Source organism: Onychostruthus taczanowskii, unplaced genomic scaffold, assembly GCF_017590055.1.
Source record: "Onychostruthus taczanowskii isolate IOZ18803 unplaced genomic scaffold, ASM1759005v1 scaffold296, whole genome shotgun sequence".
Taxonomy (NCBI): domain Eukaryota; kingdom Metazoa; phylum Chordata; class Aves; order Passeriformes; family Passeridae; genus Onychostruthus; species Onychostruthus taczanowskii.
In genome coordinates this window covers 24,972-41,954 of record NW_024500305.1, presented here as the reverse complement: position 1 = coordinate 41,954, position 16,983 = coordinate 24,972, and the positions used below count along the sequence as shown (strand labels likewise).

Sequence of the window (16,983 nt, the reverse complement as noted above, 5' to 3'; positions counted from 1 at the left end):
TCACCCCATGGCCACGGCTGCATTGTGGTCATGTCATGGTCACAATCATCTCATGGTCACAGTCATCTCATGGCCATCTCAGGGTGATGATCATTTCCTGATGACAATCATCTTATGCTCATGGATATCTCACTGTAATGGTCATCTCACAGTCACCTCATGATCTTGATCATAGACGGCCATGGTGTGTTGCAATCATCTCCTGGTCATCTCTTGGTCACAATCATCACATGCTCATGGTCATCTCACAGTCAGGGTCATTGCATGGTCATGGTCATTTTATGATCACCTCATGTTCAACTCATTTGCCACAATCTTATCATGGTCATCTCTCAGCTGTGGTTGGGTTGTGGCCATGGTTATCCCATGATCAGCTATCTCATGGTCATCACATGGTCATGGTCATTTGCTGACAGTCCTCATCTCATCCTCTCAGTCATGCTCATCTTATGTTCCCAATCATATCATGGTCAGCTCATGGCCATCTCATGGTCATGATGATCTCATGAGCATGGTTATCTCATGGCCATCTCATGGTCACAATCATCACATGGTCATGGTTGTCTCATTGTTATGGTCATCTGGTGGTCATTATTGTATCATGGCCATGGTTATCTCTTGCTCATCTTATGATGAGCAAAAGCTCATCATGAGCTCATCTCATGGGGTCTTTATGACCCCGTGGCCATGGTTAAGTCATGGTCACCTCATGACCTTGATCACGTTATGGCTTTGTCATGGTCATGAAATGCTCATGGTCATGACATGGTCATGGTTATCTCATGGTCAACTCATGGCCACAGTCATGTCATAGTCATCTCCTGATCACCATCATCTCATGTTTATGGTTGTCTCCTGATCACAATCATCTCATGGTCATGGTCCTCTCATGGTCACCATCTCATGCTCATGGCTGTGTCAGGGTCATCTGACGGTCACAGTCCTCTCACGGTCATGATCATCTCATGGCCATAGTCACAGTCATGGTCATCACACAGTCATCTCATGGTCAGCTCATGGCCACAATCATATCATGGTCATGTCAGGATTACAGCTGAGTCATTGTCACAGCCATCTCATGGTCATGGTCATGATCATATCATGATCATGCATAGCAATGGGGAACAAGGACACATGGACCTCCTTGCTTGCTCCAAGAATATTGTTTATTGTAACTAACCAAGCCTTTTTATACTTTAAACTTGACCCAAACTTTACTGAATTAAGCACACATTGGCTGCCTGTCACTGTGGTGTAGCTATTGACGTGTCCCTTTACCCAATCAGCTCTCTGATCGTGTGGTGTCTACGAATCTCCCCAGTCAATCCCTGCCTCACACACGAGGTAAGCACCAACCCACTCTGGCCATCGACCTGAAGCTGAGCCTTCCCAGAGTGCCTTTAGGTGAACAGAAGTGAACAGGATTGAACAAAAGTGGAAAAGGTCCTTATTCTGTAAGGCTTTTCTTATTTCCCACAGTTATTGTCATCATCATCATCATCTTATGGTCATGGTCATCTCATGGTCATGTCACAGTCACCTCATGATCACAATCGTCTCACAGTCACAGTTGTGCCATGATCATTTCATGGTCTTGATAAGAGCCATGGTGTGTTGTGGTCATGTCATAGTCACGTCTTGGTCAAGATCATGTCATGGTCACAGTCATGGTCATCTCAAGGCCTTCATAATTTCATGGCCATGATGGTGTCATAGTCATCTCATGGTCATCCCATTGTCATGATCATCTTGTGGTCACGGCCATCTCATGGTCATGGTCATTTCCTGATCACCATCATCTTATTCTCATGGTCACCTCACTGTAATGGTCATCTCATGATCATGTCATTGTCACTTCATCATCATCTCATGGCCACAATCACATCAGGGTCACCTCAAGGCCGTGGTTGTGCCATGGCCAACCCATGGTCATCTCTTGGTCCAAACCATCTCATGGTCAGGGTTGTGATTGTGTCATGGTCACAGTGATGGCCATGGTCATGGTCATCCCATGGTCATGGTCATCTCAGGGTTGTGTCACTCATGGTCACTCTCACGGCCATCTCATGCTCATGTCATGGCCGTGGTCATGGCCAGGGAACCCCTCCGAGATCCTGAGCCCTGATTTTGGGACACTCAAGGGCCTCTGGGGACAACAAGGCCTGGCCTGACCCCTCCCCCCATCGCGCTGCCCTTCCAGGAGCCCGACGCAGCCAAACCCTCCTGGGGACACCTCGGACATGGGACATGGAGAGGGAAATTAATCCCAGGGGATGGAGCTGAGTGTGGCTGGCAAGTCCCCATCCTGCTCCTGCTGCCCCTATCCCAGTTTCTGGTGTCCCCATCCCTGCTCCCAGTGTCTCCATCTCTGTCCCAGTGACCCCATTCCTGTTCCTGGCTCCCAGAGAAGAACTGCCACACACTGGAGGAGGGAACTCGGATTTATTGCCCCAAAGCAGGATTTATTGCCCCAAGCAGGATTTATTGCCCCAAGCAGGATAATTTCACACCAGAGTGAAGCATTGCGAATATCTGTGGTTCTTGCCTTTAAAACATTGCAAAACAGGAAATAGATCCATTAGCAAGAGCAGTGGGGTGCGTGGGAGTAGGGGGATGAACTCTGCTGGCAGCTCTCAGCTTTCCCAGGAAGAGGGAAGGGGCTGGATCCAGCTCCATGGATCGCTCAGGCGGTGGTGATTCCTGTCGGGATGAGAGAGGGTCACGGTGTCACCCTGTCCCTGTCCCCATTCCACAGGATGGACCTGGCTGGAGCCCATGGGCAGCAGGATCCCACCCCAATCCTGCTGCAATCCTGCTCCATCCATCCCACCTGATTCTTGTCTGGAATCCACCCTTGATCCCACTCCATCCCTCCTCCCACACCAGTCCTGCTCCATCCATCCCTCCTGATCCTGCTCCAGGATCCAGCCCCAATCCCACTCTACAATTCCACCCAATGCCACTCTGGACCCCGCTCTGATCCCGAATCCCTCCCTGATCCCAGTCCATCCATCCTGCCCCGATCCCCCTCTGGAATCCCACCTCGATCCTGCTCCCTACCTGTGCTCAGGCCGTTGGTTCCCACATCCTTTCCTGCAGAAAGAGAAAATCCATGAGATTCCAGCATGGATCACACACAGGCATTAACCCCAGGATCCATCCTGGGATCTGCACAGAGGGGATCCAGAGCTGGATCCACCACTGGAACTCACCAGCTGCCGGGTTGTATCCTTTCCCGTCCCTCCTCCCTGTGGAAACAAAGTGGGATCAGCGTTGGTGGCACAGGATTCCCAGAATGACACCGGGTGGATCCGTGCCCCTTCCCGACCCCCATCCCGTGTGTTACCAGACTGGAGCCTCCAGACTCCGAATCCGATGAGGACGATGAGGATGGCAGCGATGACGCACACAGCGACCAACACGGTGAGATTCCCACCAGATGTTCGCTCTGGGAAACACAGGATAGTGAGGAGGGGGAGGGGAATCCCTATTTGGGAATTCCAAATTCCCAATTCCCACACTCCCAGCCTCACCCCAAGCGAAGATCCCAGGCTCCAGCATTCCAGGATGCTCCACCCTGCACCGGTACTGTTCCCACTTCTCCGGCAGCGCCTCGATCCTGGCCCAGGTGTGGAAGGTGCCGTCGCTGTTGGGAACGATCCCGCCCCACTCCGGCCCCTGATCCAAGGTATCATTCCCCTTCATCCAGCTGACTACGATGGTCTTGGGATAGAATCCGTACGCGTGGCAGGAGAGGATCAGCATCCCGTGTTCCTCTTTTCCGGACACATGGACATCTGGGCGCACTGGAATGGGATAATGGTGGAATCCATGCACGGAGTTCCATGGGAATGGGACTGGGGTGAGATCTGCCCGTGGAATTCCCATTGGAATGGGATGGAGATGAGATCTGCCCATGGAATTCCAAGGGAATGGGATGGGGGCGAGATCTGCCCATGGAATTCCATGGGAATGGGATGGGGGTGAAATCTTACTATGGAATTCCTAAAGGAATGGGATGAGAGTGAGATGTACCCATGGAATTCCCACTAGAATGGGACAGGGGCAAGATCTAGCCATGGAATTCCCACTGGAATTAGGGTGTTCCCAAGTCCTCCATTCTCAAATCCCAAATTCCCACAGGAATTTCCATGGAATTCCCACTGGAATTACGGTGTTCCAAGTCCTCCATTCCCAAATCCCAAATTCCCATAGGAATTCTGCTCCCACCTTTGCGCTCCAGCTCCTTCTGCCCGTACCCGACGTATTTCTGGAGCCATTCCGGGCATTCGTGACCCAGGTAATTCGTGAAACCCTCAGCCACCTCTTCCTGTTCCCAGCGCCTCCTGGTGACCTCAGCACCGCTGTCGGCCGCCACGAATCTCCCGGATGCCAGGTCAAAGGAGATGAAATCCTGCCCGTCGTAGCTGTGCCGCTCAGATCCACGGACGCTCCCGTCGGACAGGAGGTCACAGCCATAAAGCCGCAGCCATGCGTGGAGACCTGGGGGGATTGTACCCACAGAGCCCCATGGAATTGTGTCCCAGCCCCACAGAGCCCCATTCCAGCCCCATGGAGGCCCAGAGTCTGATGGAGGCCTACAGAGCCTCATCCCAAGCCCCTTGGAGCCCCAGGGATCCACATCCCAACCCCACGGATCCCAACCCAACCCCATGGATCCCATCCCAGCCCCACAGATCCCATCCCAGCCCAATGGATCCACATCCCAGCCCTACAGTTCCCATTCCAACCCCACAGATCCCATCCCAGGCCCATGGATCACAAGCTCTCCCATCCCAACCTAATGGATCCCTGTTTCAGCCCCTTGGAGCCCTGTGAATGCACACCTGAGACCTATAGATCCCATCCCAGCCCCACAGATCCCTATCTTAGCCCTACAGTTCCTATCCCATCCCCACACATCCCATCCCAGCCCCATGGATCTATATCCTAGCCTGTGGATCACGAGATATTCCATCCCACCCTAATGGATCCCCATTTCAGCCCCTCAGAGACCTGTAAATCTACTTTGGAGACCTATAGATCCTATCCCAGCCCCACTGTTCCCATTCCAGCCTCATGAATCCCCATCTCAGCTCTACAGTTCTTATCCCAACCCCAGACATCCCATCCCAGCCCCATGGATCCTCACCCCAGCCCTATAGATCCCATTCCAGCCCCACAGATTGAATCCCAGATCCACAGATCCCATCCCAGCCCTACAGTTCCCATCCCAGCCCCACAGATCCCATGGATCCATATCCCAACCTGTGGATCAAAACATATCCCATCCCAGCCTAATGGATCCCCGTTTCAGCTCCTTGGAGCCCTGTGAATGCACACCTGAGACCTATAGATCCCATTCCAGCCCCACAGATTCCATCCCACCCCCATAGATCCCCTTCCTAACCCTATGGATCCCCATCTTAGCCCTGTAGTTCCCATCCCAGCCCCACAGATCCCATCCCACCTGCATGGATCCAATCCCAGTCCCACAGATCACATTCCAGCCCCATGGACCCACATCCCAACCTGTGGATCACAAGAAATCCCATCCCAGTCTAACAGATCCCCATTTCAGCCCCTTGGAGCCCTGTGAATCCACACCTGAGACTTATAAATCCCACCCCAGTCCCATGGATCCTCACCCCAGCCCCACAGTTTCCATCCCAGCCCCACGGATCCCCATCCTAACCCCATGGACCCCCATCTTAGCATATTTCATCCCAGCCTAATGGATTCCCATTTCAGCCCCTTGGAACCCTGTGAATGCACACCTGAGTCCTATAGATCCTCACCCCAGACCTACAGTTCCCACCCCGGCCCCACAGATCCCATCCCAGCCCCATGGATCCCAACCTGTCCCCATACATCCCATCCCAGCCCCATGGATCCTCACCCCAGCCCCACAGATCCCCATCCTAACCCCATGGATGCCCATCGTAGCTCTACAGTTCCTATCCCAGCCCCACACATCCCATCCCAGACCCATGGATCTATATCCCAACCTGTGGATCACAAGGTTTTCCATCCCACCCTAATGGATCCCCATTTCAGCCCTCAGAGCCCTGTAAATCCACTTTGGAGACCTACAGATCCCATCCCAGCCCCACAGTTCCCATCCCAACCTCATGAATCCCCATCTCAGCTCTACAGTTCTTATCCCAACCCCACAGTTCCCATTTCAGCCCCACAGATTGAATCCCAGACTCATAGATCCCATTCCAGCCCTACAGATCCCATTCCAGCCCCACGGATCCCCATCCTAACGCCGTGGATCCCCATCCCAGCCCCATGGATGGACATCCAAACCTGTGGATCACAGAATATTGCATCCCAGCCCCATGGATCCCCATTTCAGCCCCTTGGAGCCCTGTGAATCCACTTTGGAGACCTATAGATCCCATTCCAGCCCCACAGATCCACATCCCGACGCCATGGATCCCAACCTGTCCCCACAGATCCATCCCAGCCCCATGGATCACAAGTTATTCCATCTCAGCCTAACGAATTCTCATTTCAGCCCCTTGGAGCCCTGTGAATGCACACCTGATACCTACAGATCCCATCCAAGCCCCATGGATCCTCACCCCAGCCCCACAGATCCCCATCCTAACCCCATGGATGCCCATCTTAGCCCTACAGTTCCTATTCCATCCCCACACATCCCATCCCAGACCCATGGATCTATATCCCAACCTGTGGATCACAAGATTTTCCATCCCACCCTAATGGATCCCCATTTCAGCCCCTCAGAGCCCTGTAAATCCACTTTGGAGACCTATAGATCCCATCCCAGCCCCACAGTTCCCATTCCAGCCTCATGAATCCCCATCTCAGCTCTACAGTTCTTATCCCAACCCCACACATCCCATCCCAGCCCCATGGATCCTCACTCCAGCCCTACATATCCCATTCCAGCCCCACAGATTCCATCCCACCCTATGGATCCCCTTCCTAACCCTATGGATCCCCATCTTAGCCCTGTAGTTCCCATCCCAGCCCCACAGATCCCATCCCACCCACATGGATCCAATCCCAGTCCCACAGATCACATTCCAGCCCCATGGACCCACATCCCAACCTGTGGATCACAAGAAATCCCATCCCAGTCTAACAGATCCCCATTTCAGCCCCTTGGAGCCCTGTGAATCCACACCTGAGACTTGTAAATCCCACCCCAGTCCCATGGATCCTCACCCCAGCTCCACAGTTTCCATCCCAGCCCCACGCATCCCCATCCTAACCCCATGGACCCCCATCTTAGCCCTACAGTTCCTATCCCAGCTCCACAGATTCCATCCCAGCCCAATGGATTCAAATCCCAACCCCACGGATCCCATCCCAGCCCCACAGATCCCATCCCAGCCCCATGGATCACAAGCTCTCCCATGCCAACCTCATGGATCCCTATTTCGCTCCCTTGGAGCCCTGTGAATGCACACCTGAGACCTATAGATCCCATCCCAGCCCCACAGATCCCACCCCAGCCCCATGGATCTTCACCCCAGCCCTGCAGTTCCCATCCCTGGCCCCCAGATCCCATCCCTGTCCCATGGATCCCATGGATTCCAGCCCTACAGTCTCCATTCCAGCCCCACAGATCCCACCCCGCCCTACAGTCTCCATTCCAGCCTAATGAATCCTCGTTTCAGCCCCTTGGAGTTCTGTGAATGCACACCTGAGACCTACAGATCCCATCCCAGCCCCACAGATCCCATTCCAGCCCCATGGATCCACATCCATAGATCCTCACCCCAGACCTACAGTTCCCACCCCGGCCCCACAGATCCCATCCCAGCCCCATGGATCCCAACCTGTCCCCATACATCCCATCCCAGCCCCATGGATCCTCACCCCAGCCCCACAGATCCCCATCCTAACCCCATGGATGCCCATCTTAGCTCTACAGTTCCTATCCCAGCCCCACACATCCCATCCCAGACCCATGGATCTATATCCCAACCTGTGGATCACAAGATTTTCCATCCCACCCTAATGGATCCCCATTTCTGCCCCTCAGAGCCCTGTAAATCCAATTTGGAGACCTATACATCCCAACCCCACAGATCCCATCCCAGCCCCATGGATCCACATCCCAGCCCTACAGTTCCCATTTCAGCCCCACAAATTGAATCCCAGACTCATAGATCCCATTCCAGCCCTACAGATCCCATTCCAGCCCCACGGATCCCCATCCTAACGCCGTGGATCCCCATCCCAGCCCCATGGATCCACATCCCAGCCCCACAGTTCCCATCCCAACCTCATGAATCCCCATCTCAGCTCTACAGTTCTTATCCCAACCCCACAGTTCCCATTTCAGCCCCACAGATTGAATCCCAGACTCATAGATCCCATTCCAGCCCTACAGATCCCATTCCAGCCCCACGGATCCCCATCCTAACGCCGTGGATCCCCATCCCAGCCCCACAGATCCACATCCCGACGCCATGGATCCCAACCTGTCCCCACAGATCCATCCCAGCCCCATGGATCACAAGTTATTCCATCTCAGCCTAATGAATTCTCATTTCAGCCCCTTGGAGCCCTGTGAATGCACACCTGATACCTACAGATCCCATCCAAGCCCCATTGGATCCTCACCCCAGCCCCACAGATCTGATTCCAGCCCCACAGATCCCAACCCAGCCCCATGGATCCACATCCAAACCTGTGGATCACAAGATATGCCATCACAACCCAATGGATGCTCATTTTCAGCCTGTCAGAGCCCTGTGAATCCACACCTGAGACCTACAGATCCCATCCCAGCCCCATGGATCCACATCCCAACCCCATGGATAACAAGCTCTCCCACCCCAACCTAACGGATCCTCATTTTCAGCCCCTTGGAGCCCTGGGAATGCACATCTGAGACCTAGAGATCCCATTCCAGCCCCACAGATCCACATCCCAACCCCATGATCCCAACCCAGCCCCACTGATCCCATCCCAGCCCCATAGATCACAAGCTATCCCATTCCAGCCTAATGGATCCCCATTTCAGCCCCTTGGAGCCCTGGGAATGCACGCCTGAGACCTAGAGATCCCATTCCAGCCCCACAGATCCACATCCCAACCCCACAGATCCCATCCCAGCCCCACAGATCCCCATCCCATTCCTACAGTTCCCATTCCAGCCCCATGGATCCCATCCCAGCCCCATGGATCCACATCCCAACCCCACAGATCCCATCCCAGCCCTTAGACCACAAGATATTTCATCCCAGCCTAATGGATTCCCATTTCAGCCCCTTGGAACCCTGTGAATGCACACCTGAGTCCTATACCCAGTGATCATGAACTGGGGGACCCCCGGGCTGGGCTCTGACACCGCCACGTACAGGTAACGCAAGGAGTGGGGAACTGGGGGGACACAGAGATTTGGGGTGGTTGAGGGGATCATGGATCAATGAAAGGGGAACTGGGAGAGCTGGGAAGGGGTTTGGGGATCCTGGGGCTGAGGAAAGGGTGTGCAGGGTGGGAGAGGTGGGATGGACAGGAGAGGGCCTGCAGGGGGTCCTGGTGTCCAGGAATGGGGGCTCAGGGGGTTCCAGGGTTATGGGAGGTGGGGGGGAGAGGGTTGTGCAAGCAGGATGGGGGATCCAGGGGGATCCCAGGAAAGGGAGTCCAGGGGTCCCCAGTGCCAAGGAAAGGGATCACAAAGTGGGCAGACCTGGGAATGGAGGGCTCAGGGGTCCTTGATGCAGAGGAAAGGGGGAGCTGGGGGCTAAGAAAAGCAGAAATGGGGGTCCAGGGGGTCCAAGGGAAAAGGAAAAAGGGCATCTGAGGGCTAGGAAAGGAAGGATGAATGAGAAAGGGAGTGGAGGGGGGGATTGGTACTGTATAAGGGGATGCAGGGGGGTACCAGTGCCCAGAACTGGAAATTCAGGGCAGTCCCAGTGCCCAGAATCCCCCCTGGGACCCTCCCGGACCCCCTGAGACCCCCCTGCAGGATGAGCAGGGGGTACAGAACTGGGGGGATGCAGAGACTTGGGGGTCTGGGGGCATCCAAGAGGCAGGAACCAGAACTGGGAGAGCCGGGAAGAGTCCAAGGTTCAAGGAAGGGACTGGGAGAGGCGGGATGGGGGATCCAGGGGGTCCCTGTGCCCCGGGAAGGGGGCTCCAGGGGGTCCCGGGGTCACGGAAAGGGGGGGCTGGGGCTGGGAGAGGCCGGCGGATCCCGGGGACGCAGCTTGGGAGATGGGAAAGAGACCGAGGGAACGCGGGGGGAGGGGACGGGGGAAAAGGGGAATTCCAGGGAATTCATCTGGATCCCTCGGGATCCCCCCTGCGACCCCCCTGGGACCCCGTTTCGGGAAGGGGTGGGAGTGGAAAACGGGGGGACACAAAAAGTTGGGAGATCTGAGGGGTCCAAAGGTCAAGGGAAAGATCCAAAGGCGCTGGGGTCTGGGAAAAGCGGGATGCCTGAAAAGGGGGGCAGGGGGTCCCAGAGCACTGACGGGGGTGCGGGAGGGGGGGGGGGGGCCCAGTGTCTGGAAATGGAAATTCAGGGGTGTCACAGTGCCCTGGAATGAGGGTTCAGGGAGGTTCCCGTGCCACGTTTAGGGGTTCAAAGGGATCCTGATCGCCAGGAATGGGGGTTCAGGTGGGTCCCGATGCCAGATTAGGGGGTGCAGGGGGATCCCGTGCCAGGAAATGAACCTTCACGGGGGTCCCTGTGCCCAGGATTGGGGGTTCAGGGGAGCTTCCCTATGCAGGAATGGGGGTTCAGGGGATTCTCTTCCCGGAATTCGGGGTTCAAGTGGGTCCCGATGCCCGGAAACGGCAGGGGGGTCCTCGTGCTGGGGAAGGGGGTACAGGGGGGTCCCACTGCCCAGAAATGAGCGCTCAGGGGGTCCCCGTGCTCAGGAATGGGCTTTCAGTGGATTCTGATGCCCGGGAATGGCAGTTTGGGGGAGTTTCCCTGCCCAGGAATGGGGGTTCAGGGGGACCCGGTGCCAGACAAGGGAGACAGAGGGGTCCCAGTGCTGGGGAAGGGGATTGAGGGGGATCACAGAACACAAAAAGGGGGTTAGGTGTGGTGCCCCTGACAGGGAATGGACGTTTAGGGGGTTCTGGATGTCGGAAATGGAAGTTCAGGGGGTCCCGGCGCCCGGGAATTGCGGTTCAGGGGGGTCTCGGTGTCAGATAAGGGGGTACAGGGGGGTCACGCGGAAGCGAAAGGGACCGAGAAGGGCGGGGAGGGGAGGGGAGGGGGGAATTCCGGAGAATCCCTCTGGATCTCTCTGGATCCCCGCTGCGACCGTCCTGGAGCCCTCTGAGAACCACCTGGTACCCACTTAAGAAAGCGCCGGGAATGGAGAACTGGGGGGGACAGGGGAATTTGGGGGATCTGGGGGTGCAAAGGTGAAGGAAAAGGGCGGGAGGGCTGGGGAGGGGCACAGGGGGTCCCAGAACACGTGAAGGGGGTCCAGGAGGGGGTCCCAGTCCCGGATAAGGGGGTGCTGGGGGTCCCCATGCCCAGGAACGGAGGTTCAGGGGGTCCCCAAGCCCAGGAAAGGGGGGTGAGGGCAATGGGGGCTCCAGGGGGTCCCTGAGCCCAGGAAAGGGGGGTGAGAGCAATGGGGGCTCCAGGGGGTCTCTGTGCCCAGGAAAGGGGGATGAGGGCAATGGGGGCTCCAGGGGGTCCCTGAGCCTAGGAAAGGGGGTGCACGGTTCCCTGGTGGTGAGGAAGGTGGTGGGTGTGGGCTGGGGAAGGCAGGAGGGGGGGGCCAGGATCAAGGAAAAGCGGGGTTTGGGGTCTCCAAGAGGGAGAGGCCGGGAAAGGGGTGCGGGGGGGATTGATGCTGGATAAGGGGATACAGAGGGATCACAGTGTGTGAGAATGGAGGGCTTGGGAGGGTTCCAGTCCTGGATATGGAGGTGCACGGGGCTACTGGTGCAGCTGGATGAGGGTTCAGGGGGTCCTGGTGCTGTGTAAGGGGATGCAGTGCAGTCCCGGTGCTCAGGAAATGGGGTTCAGGGGGGGTTCCCTTCCCTGGTCCTGGGGTTCAGGGGGTCCTGGTGCCTTGAAATTGAGGTTCACGGGGGTCCTGGTGCCGGACGTGGAGAAGCAGTAGGCTACCAGTGCCCAGAAATGGGGGTTCAGATGTGTTTCCGGGACAGAAATGGGGGTTATGGGGGGTCCCGGTGCCCAGAAATGGGGTTTCAGGAGGTTTCCGTGCCCGGGAATGGGGGTTCAGGAGGTTCCAGGCTCCAGGTAAGGGGTGCAGGGGTTATCGGGGCTGGGGAAGGGACAACAGGGGGGTCCCGGTGCCCCGAAATGAACATTCAAGGGGGTCTCTATGCCCAGGAAGGGAGGTTGGCTCGGAAATGGAAGTTTGGGGGTGTCCCCGTGCCCGGGAATTGCAGTTCAGGGGGGTCCCGGTGCCGCAGCTTGCAAAGTGACTGGGACAGCGCGGGGAGGGGGAGGGGACAGAGCAAACCCTGGAATTCCCCTGAACCCCCGGGACCTGCCAGGACCCCCCCAGCAGGACGCACAGGGGGTGGAGAACTGGGGGGACGCAGAGACTTGGGGGTCTGGGGGCATCCAAGAGGCAGGAACGGGAACCGGGAGAGCCGGGAAGGGTCCAAGGTTCAAGGAAGGGACTGGGAGAGGCGGGATGTGGGATCCAGGGGGTCCCTGTGCCCACCAAAGGGGATCCAGGGGTGCCCGGTGTTGAGGGAAGTGGGGTCTGGGAGCTGGGAAAGGCAGGAATGGGGGTTCAGGGTGTCCCGGGTCACAGAAAGGGGGGGCTGGGATGGGAGAGGCGGGCGGATCCCAGGGACGCAGCTTGGGAGACAAGAAAGGGAGACGGGGATAAGGGGAATTCCAGGGAATTCATCTGGATCCTCGCTGAGACCCCATGGGACCCCTTCCAGGAAGCGCCGGGAATGGAGAACTGGGGGGACGCAGAAATTTGGGAGATTTCAGGGTCCAAAAGCCGAGGAAAAGGGCGGGTCTGGGGTCTGGGAAGGGCGGGATGGCCAGGAATGGGGGTGCAGGGGGTCCCAGAGCACTGACGGGGTGCGGGGGGATCCCAGTCCCAGATAAGGGGTTCAGGGGGTTCCCATGCCGGGGAACGTGGATTCAGGGGGAGTTTCCTTCAAGGAACTTGGGGTTTGAGGGTGTCCCGGTGACCTGAAATGGCGGCTCCGGGGGCGTGGGTGACCAGAAATGGGGGTACAGGGGGGTTTTCCTGCCCAGAAATGGCGGTACAGGGGGGTCCCGGTGCCAGGTGAGGGGGTACAGGGGGGTCTCGATGCTGGGGAAGGCGATTGAGAAGCTTCACAGGACACAAAATGGGGGTTCAGGGGGTTCCCGTGCCAGGGAATGCAGGTTCAGGGAGTTTCCTTCCTGGAATTCAGGGTTCGAGGCGGTGCCAGTGGCCAGAAGAGCGGCTCCAGGGGCACCCGTGATGAGAAATGGGGGTTCAGGGGGTCCTGGTGCCAGATAAGGGGGTACAGGGGGGCCCCGGTGCTGCTGAAGGGGCACAGGGGGGTCGGGGTGGCTGGAAATGGGCGCTCAAGGGGGTCCGCGTGCTCAGGAATGGGGGTCCAGGGGTCCCCAGTGCCAAGGAAAGAGGTTACAAGGTGGGAGGACCTTGGAATGGGAGGCTGGGGGTCCTTGATGCAGAGGAAAGGGGGGCCTGGGGGCTGAGAAAAACAGGAATTGGGGTCCAGGGGGTCTCAGGGTCAAGGAAAAAGGGAATCTGGGGACTAGAGAAGAAAGGATGGATGAGAAAGGGGGGGACTGGTACTGGATAAGGGGATGCAGCGGGATAGCAGTGCCCAGGACTGCAAATTCAGGGGAGTCCCAGTGCCCAGAATCCCCCCTGGGACCCTCCCGGACCCCCTGAGACCCCCCTTGCAGGATGAGCAGGGGGTGAAGAACTGCGGGCATGCAGAGACTGGGGTAGTCTGGGGGCATCCAAGAGGCAGGAACGGGAACCGGGAGAGCCGGGAAGGGTCCAAGGTTCAAGGAAGGGACTGGGAGAGGCGGGATGTGGGATCCAGGGGGTCCCTGTGCCCTCAAAAGGGGGCTCAGGGGTCCCCGGTGTTGAGGGAAGTGGGGTCTGGGAGCTGGGAAAGGCAGGAATGGGGCTCCAGGGGGTCCTGGGGTCAGGGGAAAGGGGGGTCTGGGGCTGGGAGAGGCGGGCGGATCCCGGGGGCGCAGCTTGGGAGATGCGAAAGAGAAAGAGACCGAGGGAACGCGTTCAGGGGACTCTCTTCCCAGAATTCGGGGTTCAAGTGGGTCCCGGCACCGGGAAATGGCGGTTCAGGGGGGTCCCGGTGCTGCCGAAGGGGGTACATGAGGGTCTCGATGCTGGGGAAGGGGATGGAGTGGGGTCACAAAATGGGGGTTCAGGGGGTCCGCGTGCCGGGGAATGCAGGTTCAGGGGAAGTTTCCTTCCCGGAATTCGGGGTTCAGGGGGGTGCCGGTGCCAGATAAGGGGGTACAGGGGGGTCGGGGTGGCTGGAAATGGGGGTTCAGGAGGTGCCAGTGATCAGAACTGGGGGTTCAGGGGGGTCCTGGTGCTGGGGAAGGGGATTGAGGGGGTCACAGGACCCAAAATGGGGGTTCAGGGGGGTTCCCGGTTGCCGGAAATGGAAGTTCCGGGGGTCCCGGCGCCCGGGAATTGCGGTTCAGGGGTTTCTCGGTTTCGGGGGGTCCCACTCACCTTTGGTCGCGCACCCCGGGTCCCCCAGGAGCGCCAGGAGCCCCAAGAGCACCCCCAGACCCAGTGCTGGAGCCATCGCAGCCGTCCCCGATCGCGGCTCCGGCGCAGCTCGAGAGACTCGAAAGCGAAAGTGCCCGAGGGAGCGCGGGGGGAGGGGAAAGGAGGAGGGGAAAAGGGGGAATTCCAGGGAATTCACCTGGATCCCCTCCTGGCACCCCTCAGGATCCCTCGGGGATCCATCTGGGACCCTGCACGGGCGCTGGGACCCCGATCCCTGATTGCCAGTCTCCTTCTTGCTCTCTGCTGTTCTCTCCCTTTCCTCCGGTTGATCACAAATCCCAGAGCGGCCGCAGAGCCCCGTGCCCAGCCCGGGCTTCCCAGCAAAGGGAGGCCTGGGGCTGAGGTGCCCCGGGCTGGCCGGGAATGGGGGCCCGGGGGTCCCCGGGGGGATCCAGGGGCTGGGAGAGGAGGATACCCGGGAAAGGGGGTGCAGGGGGGCGAATCTGGGAAACAGCAGCAGCTGCTGGGGAGGGACTGGGACAGACTGGGAAAGAACCCACTGGGAGAAGAAGTGGGGCACCAGGGATCATATTGGGATATACTGGGACCACACTGAGGGCTACTGGGAGCAACTGTGAGCATGCAGGGCACAATTAAGATGTACTGGGAGACCCTGGGATTGGTGGTAATCATCCTGGGACTAACTGGAATCATACTGAGAGTGATCAGATCTGTAGTAGGGGTGAATTAGAGAAACGGGAATAATGCAGGGGCAACTGGGATCATACTGGGAGCAGCTGGCCCATGCTGGTGTCATACTGGTGTCATACTGGAATTGGCTGGGTTACACTTGGAGTGACTGGCATAGTACTGGGAGTGTCTGGGAGCTACTGGGATCATACTGGAGATGACTGGCATCAAACCAGACTCATACTGGGAATGTTTGGGACTTTCTGGGATTGTACTGGAGGTGACTGGACTTATACTGGGAGCAACTGGGCAGGGGCAAATGACATCGTGTAAAGTGTGACTGGGTTCATAATGGACTCTTACATACAGGGACTGAGAGGGAAGGAACCATACAGGGGATGACTGGGAGCTACTGGGGCCATGTCGGGGGCAGCTGGATCCTACTGGGAGTGATTTGGACAATACTGGGAGTGACCGGGATCCACCGGTGAGGCGGCGGCGGAGCTCGGAGGCGGCCCCGGCGCAGGTGGGAGCCGCGCTGGGTTGTGCGGGGGCTCGGGGCTGGCTGCGGGCCTCGGGGGCGGCAGGGGGCTCGGGCGGGTGGGTTGTGCCGTGGCCGGCCCGTGTTGGCCCTGGGCTGAGGGCGCTGCGGGAGCGGCTGCCCGCGGTCTCCTTGCCGCCGCTGCCTCGGCAGGAGCCGCTGCCGGAGCAGCGCTGGCTCGGCCCGCTCGCTGTGGCTGGGACAGAGCGGGCTGTTCCGTCCCCGGAGGCTGCGCCGGGGCCGCCTCCGAGCTCCGCCGCCGCCTCACCGGGCTCCGGCCGCTGCCGCCGCTCCCGAGTCCGCACACGCGTTCCGGTAATGGCGGCTCTGAGCAGCGAGGGGCGCCCTGGGGGCGGCACCGGGGCCGTGCTCGGCCCCACTCTGACCAATCAGCGACCAGAACGAGGAGTGACGGCAGAATTAGCCAATTAGAGCGAGGGGCGGGCTCTGCACACGGCTCGGGCTCTGCACACGGCACGGCCTCGCCTCCCTTTCCCCGAACTCCGGCTTTTCCCGGAACACGCGGCTGAGGAGCGGCCCTGGCGCTGGGCCCGGCCCGGGCAGGAGGCCAAGGAACCGCCGGGAGCTCGGCCTTGACATAAATAGGGCAGGAGATCTTTCTCCTTTTCAATGCCTTTATTAAAGAGATTCAGCTCAGGTGGGGAGAAATCGACGGGTCGCGCCCACGCCGCCGCTGTCCCCAAGAGTGGCACGGAGGAGGAGGGTGATGCAGCTCTGTCCGCTGGTCTGCAGGCAGAGCTGGGGACTGCGTCCTCACGGGAGATTGGCAGATTCCTGCTTTTCAGTCCAACACTTCGGGTCCCCTCCTTATGGAACATCTCTTGAGGTCAGGGTGTGAAGCAAAAAGGATCTAAGCAGGCACTGGACTTCACGCCCGTCCTTAGACATCACCTAGGGTCCCCCAATTCTATATTGGCTCGTTGTTTTTAGGGGTTTTCCAAGAAAACGGGAAAATTTTGGAGCGGTGCATTTCCAATTTGCATACGTGGTCCCAGGCCACTCCTGTTCTCCTGGGCTGCGTGTCCAGGTGTAGCTCCGGGGCAA

The 16,983-nt window shown here is 58.1% G+C and overlaps 1 protein-coding gene across 1 annotated transcript; it reads right to left on the bottom strand.

Moving 5' to 3' along the window:
- Nucleotides 1-2,423: 2,423 nt before the first annotated feature.
- Nucleotides 2,424-14,973, bottom strand: LOC121337873 (class I histocompatibility antigen, F10 alpha chain-like). Its single transcript, XM_041408239.1, has 9 exons — nt 14,688-14,973; nt 9,294-9,369; nt 8,649-8,674; nt 4,231-4,503; nt 3,534-3,806; nt 3,347-3,448; nt 3,213-3,248; nt 3,061-3,093; nt 2,424-2,700 (listed from the first exon to the last, which is right to left on the bottom strand). Exons 1-9 carry the CDS (start codon nt 14,761-14,763, stop codon nt 2,684-2,686), a joined length of 912 nt encoding a protein of 303 aa, XP_041264173.1. The 5' UTR covers nt 14,764-14,973; the 3' UTR covers nt 2,424-2,683.
- Nucleotides 14,974-16,983: the final 2,010 nt, after the last annotated feature.

Bases quoted from the DNA above. Each gene is read 5' to 3' on its own strand.
- LOC121337873 (XM_041408239.1), bottom strand. From the start codon at position 14,763: ATGGCTCCAGCACTGGGTCTGGGGGTGCTCTTGGGGCTCCTGGCGCTC. The intron at 3,807-4,230 runs GTGGGAGCAGAA...ATCCCATTCCAG, and splicing joins GAAGGAGCTGGAGCGCAAAG to TGCGCCCAGATGTCCATGTG. The intron at 3,449-3,533 runs GTGAGGCTGGGA...TGTGTTTCCCAG, and splicing joins GCCTGGGATCTTCGCTTGGG to AGCGAACATCTGGTGGGAAT.